At 46.1% G+C, this 8,197-nt stretch overlaps 1 protein-coding gene across 1 annotated transcript in view; it reads left to right on the top strand.

The window, feature by feature from the left end:
- Positions 1 to 218: 218 nt before the first annotated feature.
- T265_02799 (hypothetical protein) overlaps positions 219 to 8,197 on the top strand; it is a gene marked incomplete at both ends in the record, with an annotated part of 58,089 nt that continues 50,110 nt past the window's right edge. Inside the window, 6 exons of the mRNA XM_009167124.1 lie at positions 219 to 496; positions 533 to 782; positions 3,539 to 3,848; positions 5,957 to 6,122; positions 7,017 to 7,164; positions 7,266 to 7,502. Coding sequence (XP_009165388.1) covers positions 219 to 496; positions 533 to 782; positions 3,539 to 3,848; positions 5,957 to 6,122; positions 7,017 to 7,164; positions 7,266 to 7,502 — 1,389 coding nt within the window. The remainder of the gene's footprint in view (positions 497 to 532; positions 783 to 3,538; positions 3,849 to 5,956; positions 6,123 to 7,016; positions 7,165 to 7,265; positions 7,503 to 8,197) is intronic.

Raw genomic sequence — 8,197 nt, 5'->3', positions numbered from 1 at the left:
CTTCTCACTCGTGGATTTACCCGGTTTATTTGTTGCACCCATGGGCACTGCAACTTTTCTCCATCAGGTGAACACTGAATAATGTTAGTAAAAAACTTGTGTTTCACACATGAACTTAAGTTGTTTAAGTCACCATTCCATCAGCGCGTATTCGCATGACCTTCAGCGTTTCGTCATGTCGAGTATATTTTTGGTATCTCACGGAAATTTGAAGTCGGATGCTTCTGCAACAGATGTTCAAAATGCGTTGCACGAAAGGTGAGGACTTCCTACTATTTCAACTAAATCTGTGGCAAATAAGGTTGAAGGAAATTTCTCAGCAGATAAAGAAAGATGGAGTATCGATGCCTGACGTTTTGCGTCCACTTACCCAGCATTCCATACTGCAATGCTTGATTGGCCCGTCACACTTAGCTTTCCGGTTGGAAGACGGACGTGTTTGCCGGGTAGCTTATTCAGTGCGATCTGATCGGTCGTCCACGAAGCCGGATTTGAAGTACGTTATGTCCGAATTTGGATATCGTTCTCTTAGGCGAAAGAATACAACCTCCCAGTTTGAGACTTCCACTGCAGCTCGCGACGCATCTCGAACAGCGAGTGGGCAGTATGGTGTGAGACCGCACCGCTCTCCTTTCAGTGTCCTTAGCCGGACATCTCGAGGTATCAGCTTTTTGCGCGAAATGCAGCGACAAGGTATATATCTCGCTCGCCCAGTCGCTTCACAGATACCAGCGAGTGAAGTTCCTGAAAGTCTCATTGAGGAGTGTCAGACTGTACTCGAGGTGAGTTTTCATTCTACTCTGACGAATTCATCGTGGGCATAGGCCGTATGCCTAGAGAACGAAGCTATTTTTTCTTATTCTTGTCGCTGCAAATCAATTTTAACATTATGGTTATTTTTAACCATGTCCGCAACTGACCTCAACTGTCGGCACCCACCTTTCACCATGATGACGATAGGACATCGTTTGCACCACGTCTCAAGCCATCAAAAACGATAGCCTATAAGAACACCGCGGTTGATTGCTTTTGTATTACCGTCAGCTCTACTTTGATGTTGCTATCTTTGATGATGATGATGATGGGTCTGAAAGTCATCTTATTCGACGTGAAAAAAGTAAGAGACCCTTCAACTAGGAATCCCGGTAGGTCATCATCATCGACAGCACGACATCAGTGTTCAACACCGATGCTTCACTGCCGTACAACCATGACTTATTTGAAAGCCTTATTGTAAAGAAAAGAATAACGGTGTATGGGGGAGGGACTTAGTGCTAGCTTAACACAATCATTCCGGGGTGCCTACACCTCCAGACATTCACTCAGGCAATCTGGACAGAAACTGACAACAAGAACGCCACTGACATCGGTTGGCAGCCGTATCTTGTAGTGTCTCCAACCAGGCATAGTGAGGATCACGCGGTCCCCATCCTGGAAGGCGAGTAGCACCGACAGCACCCAAGCGTTTCGTGATCTCCTTCATACTCTGCCAGATCAAGGGGTGGCCACCTCTCTGTTTACGCCACTCCGAATTGGGCATGGAAAACAGTACTCTTTTCGACAAACGATGGTTTTTCGGCATACGTAACACATGTCCCAATCAACGCAGCTTCTGGTGCTGGACACATTTTTCAATGGAAGTACCCGTTACAACCGAAAACACGCTTTCTAACTGCCTCGTTACGTATTCGCGGACACCAGGCCACACGAGCTATGGTTCTGAGACAACGACTGTCGGACACGTGAAGACATGTTTCGCAAACGCGGCCCGAGCGTTGCAGATTCGTGCATTCACCTCATCTGTCACACTACGATCAGAACTAATACAACTTCCAAGGTATGTAAAACGCTCCACAACTTCCAGTACCTCTCCCTGGATCGTAAGGTCGTGTTCAGTGACTGCACGTCCACAAGCATGACCTTACACTTTGTGGGTGCAAAGTGCATATCAAAGGACGGGATGACTTTGGTCAGTTCATCCAAGAATACTTGCGCCTTCTCCGTCTCTTCGAACATGAGAACGATGTCGTCTGCATATTCCAGATCGACAAGGTTTTCTTCATTGGCTATTTGAACACCAGGGTTTTGGAGACCCTCCAGCTTTCGTCTCATTATTTCATCGATCACAAAGTTGAAAAGTAATGGAGAGAGTGGGCATCCCTGACGGACACCGCTTTGTGTGCGGAAGCTTTTGGAGAGCTCTCCGTACACTCTCACACGTCCGGAAGTCTGAGAATACAAAGAACGTATTATGTTTACAAACTTCCGGGGCATTCCTTGGTGGGCAAGCGTCTCAAGAAGAACAGACCGGTCAACCGAGTCGAATGCGCCTCGGAAATACCGGAATACTAGAATTGTAGGTCGCTTGTACGTATGGCGTTGTTTTAGTACCTGACGCAGTGTGAAGATTTGGCCAACACAACCCCTACCAGGCCGGAATCCCGCTTGCTGCTCTCCAGTCAGTATCTCGCGAGCCACCGTAGGGCGACGAAGCACAATTGACGCCAACAGTCTCGTTACGACCGGGGTCAAGCTGATCCCCCTGTGGTTACCACACTCATTACGCGCCCCTTTGAAAATGGGCACTATCACCGATTCCCCCCAGTTGTCTGGGACAGACTCTTCCCAAATGCAAGCAAACAGATCGGACAAACGCTGACTGAGGACTTCCCCGCCGTCTTTGAACAGTGCGGATGGAAGGTCATCCGGACCGGGAGCTCGGTGGCGCTTGAGAGAACATATGCAGTCGTAAACCTCCGAAGCCGTAGGTGGTTCCACGTTCACCGTCCAGGGTTCTACTTCACCTGTGGACTGTAGATGAGTGCCGGCTGGTGGCCAAGACATTTGTTGTTCAAAGTATTCAGCCCACTGGTCAAGGCGTTCCTCCTTATTCGAGATGGTCGTTCCATTCTGATGTTTGATGCTTTCACTCACAGGTGGTTTCCGGGGACCGGTCGCATGGATCAACCCGGATCCCGGTAGGTAATTAAAGACAATCAAATAATCGTTCAGCTGTGCCTAGCTGCCATGCCACCCGAAGAAGGCATGGGGGCTGGGATACTGCTAGGTTTCCCAAGCCTAGACAGGAGAAGTCGGGTTCGAACCACGGACCATCCGATCAGGAAATTCGCACTCTAACCACTGAGCCATTTCGCCCAACCCCGACCCTAAAGCGCGATTTTACGGGTGCATCTAGGGTGCCGGTTTTCGAATCAGCCTTGATACATGCTTCACTGCCGCACAGAACCAAGCGTTGAAAACGCGATCTAGTGGACTTCGGTGTATCATTCGCGGTCCTTCAATCTTATTTAAGTGAATATTTGTTGATTCGAATCAGTACTCTCCTTTTATCTACTTAGATATTTGTTCTCGACACTTATGGGGCATTTATTTATTTTTTTGGAATCAATAGCCGTTTAGGCAGCTATCGCTTTATTTTACTCATAACAGGCTTTAATCAGTTGCATGCTGTCGTTATGTTCACGTTTCTCGAAAACGATGCTGAACAGGCAATTGAAATGCCCTTTCTCTTTTTAAGGGTAAATCTCGGCAAGTGATAATCAGGGAGTTACAAAATACCAACTTGGATGTGAATATGGCTGTCAACAACCTTTTGTCTCGTGACGATGAAGCTGAACAGTCGAACAGTGTTTCCGGTGATGGCACTAGTGGCCTCGGTGGCCTCGGATCGGGATCTGATGACTGGGATGATGAGTCCATGGATCTATTATCGTTCTTCCAATATCCTGACAGCCATATACTCTTCGATACAGACGCGATGGTTCCAGATGAATTGATGGAACCTCCAACATCGCCTCGTCACAGAGGGGAGCTTGCCAGCGACTACGGTTCGATTTCCGTTTTATTTTATCTGGGAACGCTCAGTTTTGCAACGAATCGCTTTTATCTCTGAAGGGATTCCAAATCTACTTAAGTGATATTCTCCTCATAGTTCAGAATCACCTTGGTGTTCACAATTTTGCCCATTGTTGCTTTTGTTACTTTCCCTATTTGATGTGGTTCTAACGGCTTTCGACCAATCGCTCCGGAACAGAGTGTTCCGAACTGTGTAGGAGACGTCGATAGTTTATTAGTCACTTTCTGGGTGCAGTTTTCACCGAATGATTGTTTTTATTGCTTCTTGTGCGCCTCTTCTATGTATTTACAATGATAATTTGTCGTGCGACCAAGCTTCCTGTAACAGCCTTTTTGGCCCAACCACGTGCTTCATGGATAGTCAACTATGGAACACAGTCATGGGCCAATTTTCGTAGACTTGTAAACATGAAGTCGACCTGTTGCTGTTTCTGCATCTTTTCGTAGCTTAGCTACTTTCTCAAAACTTTTCTTTGGGAAAAGGTCCCTGTAAACATAGTGTCAGACATAAAATTTTCACCTCTGTCAAACGACATGTATCTGTACGTATCTGTACGCTTGTAAGCCCAGTGAGTGGTAAAAGGCCTCAACACGTCTGAAATTCTATGAGTGCATTGTTGGTTTCATGAAAGACGTACGTGCGCCACTGATTCTTTTTCAGAATCATGAGAGTGCATTCAGTTGAGTACAGTCGTTTTCCTTAGGTCCCCATCCGGGCGGTCGTGGTGAGCCCACAGGCTAATTTGGCGACCAATGCTTACAAACACCATCATTATGTTGTTCGTTGATCCCTCCCGGGGGAAACGTTCTCAACATAACTAAGTGCTCACAAACAAGGTCCGCAAGAAAGTTAGTGACTTGACACCTTTGAGGCGAACCCTAACGATTAGTGCCGCATTATTGCAGCACTCGTAGGACAAGTATGTTCTCTACCGAACATCGATGAAATTCGTTGCTCACATGTATACACACACACTTCCCTTCTCCGGCTATCGAAATTGCAGCAGATGGAGCCAATGTGCTTATGGTACACGGTTTATAGTTGATAAATTGAATTGAAGTGAATTGATTGATGCCTCAAAAGCAATAGTGATCACATGTGGTCAGTAGTTTCCTTTCCAAACCACCTTGAAAATAACTTCATTGAGAGAGAAAGAGTATACTGCCCGGCCAGTCTTTTTCCTACACGTTACACTTGGTGAGGAGAACCCCAATCTAAAACGACGGATAGTAGCCATCGGCTAGTCACTAGCGTCCTCTGCGTTTCCCACAATCACGAACCGGTGCTATGCTGTATGCGTACTGTAGGTCGTGGCGTAATAATAATCTGGGAGTAGCTCAGCATTTATGTGAAAAAAGGGATGCTCACGATGACGTTATCCATAAAGCAAATAAAACGGAGATGTTTGACATCCCTGTCGGACTTCTTTGAAGTGGTTTCATTCGTGAATAGTTTGTCGCACGCTGGAACTTACCGAAATCTTGAGACTTTCAGTTGTCAGTGGATTTCAACAAATTCCGTCTTTCATGAGACAGTTCTGCAATATACTGCATCCGACATCAAAAACACCTGTAATGTCAAGACCAACGGAGTCGGTGTCCGTTGTGCGTGGTACTTTCTCCGTTTTTTTCAGTTCTAATGATTCGAAATAACCTTAATGAGTTCCCAGTAGCGAATACAGCTCCAACTCCTGCCGCGTGGTTCGCTCATTACACCTCAGGTTCTGTGCTAGAAAAAGCACATTCGTAGGCTGAACAGCCAGGTTGTGTTCATGGCGAGCAGGAATAGGCTGTTGAGAACGGAGCAGTTCGAGACACTATCCAACTAGTAGAGTCACATACTTGGATACTTGTAATTTTTGAGTTTTATTGATTGTGTGACCAGTAATTTGTGTCACCACAAGAGTTATCCTTTAAACTTGAAGGTTGTCCCCCTTAATATGTCCTCAGCAGTCGTGGTTGTGCCAGATGAAATCACTCAGTTCGTTTTTGGGGCGTTCCCGGAAGCAAACAATAATTCGTGTGCATACGGGGACCTCAATCGAAGAATGTGTCCAGTATCAAAAGCTGCCTTGGTTAGGCCATGTATTGCGCATACCAGAGAGAGAGAGAGAGAGAGCGCTGTTTTCCACATCCACTTCAGAGTGGTTGAAGTGCAGAGATGGTCAACTTTTCTCCTGGCAGAGGGGTATGAAAGCGATTGCTGGGTGCTGTCGGTGCGACTCACATTCCAGCATAGGGACCGCGTGATTCTCACTACAAGATATGGCTGCTAATTGATGTCAGTATTGCTCTGGTATATTCTTCCGGGTTGTCTGATTTTACTTTTTTCTTCAAAATATGGCTTTCAAATAAATCATGACTGTACGGCAGCGAAGCATCATTGTTGAACACTGATGGCATGCTGTCGATGATGATATGATGCTGATGGTCGTGCGCATACCAAGGTAGGGTTGAAGTCGATGAGATCGGCAGCCTTACACACATCGCCATCGGCAGTTTGATCAGGTGTGTCGTGTTCTTGTTCGCCGTTGATTTGAGGATACATTGCGGCGAATACTGTACCGGGACCTGGTGCTAGACGGAAATTCCTCATTATCCATATACAGTTTTATCAGATGGTCTCCATTATCACTACGTTGAACATAAAAATATATGGACCTTCCAGGTCGCTGTACTCACAACTGAGCTGGTTTGATTTTCGGTTGTTATTACGACACTAATATTACGGGCTTCACGAATAAATGGCCTTAGCTCGAAATGAAACTCGTTTTTTTCACGGATTTCAGGCTGACTGTTGGGATATTTGTGCATTCATATGTCACTAAAAGCCTCGAATACATCTTTGAGTCCAACAGCGCACACGATACACTTACGCAAAGTGCAGGGTCTGAGTGCTCTTTCGAATGGCTCTAATGTGACAGCTTGGTTTACTCAGAAATCACACCGAAAGAGCAATGTGGCCGACCTTTTCGTTTTTTTGTTGCGTAGTTTCCTATCCCATCTCTCTCTTGTTAAGGTCACTTAAAACCGCTAGATCACGTGGCTGTGACTGCTCCCCTCAGTTAGACGATAACGCTGCTGGTTTAATTATCACATACTGTGTTCATTCAACTGCTGTTTGCATCTGCGCCCTTCAGTGTAATTTTCATGTGCTTTGTTATAGAATGTGGCTTTCTCAGTGACCGCCGAAAACGTCGTCGCATGGAATCTCAGCTTTCCAGTCGCAACAACGAGTCGGTTACTGCTCGTTCAGGAGAGTCGGGCCGCACCTCTGGTTTGGATTCCGTAAGTTTCCGCATGCAGAGAGAACTGTCAACCGTGCCGTACTGGGTGTTCATTCCAAACTTAAGACAGTGTGAATTATTGCTTCATTCTTTCTTTTTCAGACTGGCTTTGAAAGCGGTTGTTCGACGCCGACGAGACAAGCTATACAGCTTGGTGACCAGTTGGAGTTTTGGTCTAGTTCAGACAATCATGAATTGGATTTGCAGTTTTCCCAAATTGTGGCCCTCCATTCAGAACTTGTTGGTTTGAGTACTGCTGGCGAGCTCCACCAGTGGCGTTGGGCAGATACCCGCCCGTTTTCGGCGACGGCTAATCTTAATCCTCACTCCAACAAAAAGGTTTGCACCTGAAAGTATATTTGAAGATGTTTTAAATTACGTATCCACTGTGACGCACTTTGAATGTTGCTTGTTCCGATTTCTCCGCCTAATCACCCTTATCGGTGCTTCGTTGCCATGTCATCGGTTTATTTAGGCGGAATATCACTAAAACTCGCTTTTTGAAAATCCTAACAGAGGAGGAAGGTGATCTAATGCCAAGCTACCAGCGACTTCCCTGGATGAACTTATTTCCGAATGCACACTCAGGAACCATGGCTAGAAACTGACAACAAAACGCTCTCGGATCCCGGTACACTCGATTTCCTTGTGCTCGTGAAATGTGTATGATTACCAATGTCCCGTCAGAAGGAAATGTACCGAACTTTTCCAACTGGCCGCGGCTAAAACGAAGGGTTCTCGGGGCTTTATACGTTCGATTAACAAAAGGTCCATCGCCGATAGATGCTTTTAACAGACTTTGTCAGCATATCCTAGAATTTCACTTTGGAGGTCCAATTATGCAATCACTTTACGTTAGTCCGACTATTGGGTAATGCACCAGTGCGCTGACGGGATGTGCCTGCATATTGATCACCATCATCCTGGCCGTTACTAGCAAGTATTCCATGTGTTAGCTGTGGTCGAAAACAACAGTTTAGTGTTGTATGACAATGTTCAATTGTGTCTTCAGTATCTTCCGTCCTTAATGCGAC

Source organism: Opisthorchis viverrini (assembly GCF_000715545.1).
Source record: "Opisthorchis viverrini unplaced genomic scaffold opera_v5_36, whole genome shotgun sequence".
Lineage (NCBI taxonomy): Eukaryota > Metazoa > Platyhelminthes > Trematoda > Opisthorchiida > Opisthorchiidae > Opisthorchis > Opisthorchis viverrini.
The sequence above is the reverse complement of the archived record's forward strand: the minus strand, read 5'-3'. Positions and strand labels throughout refer to the sequence as shown.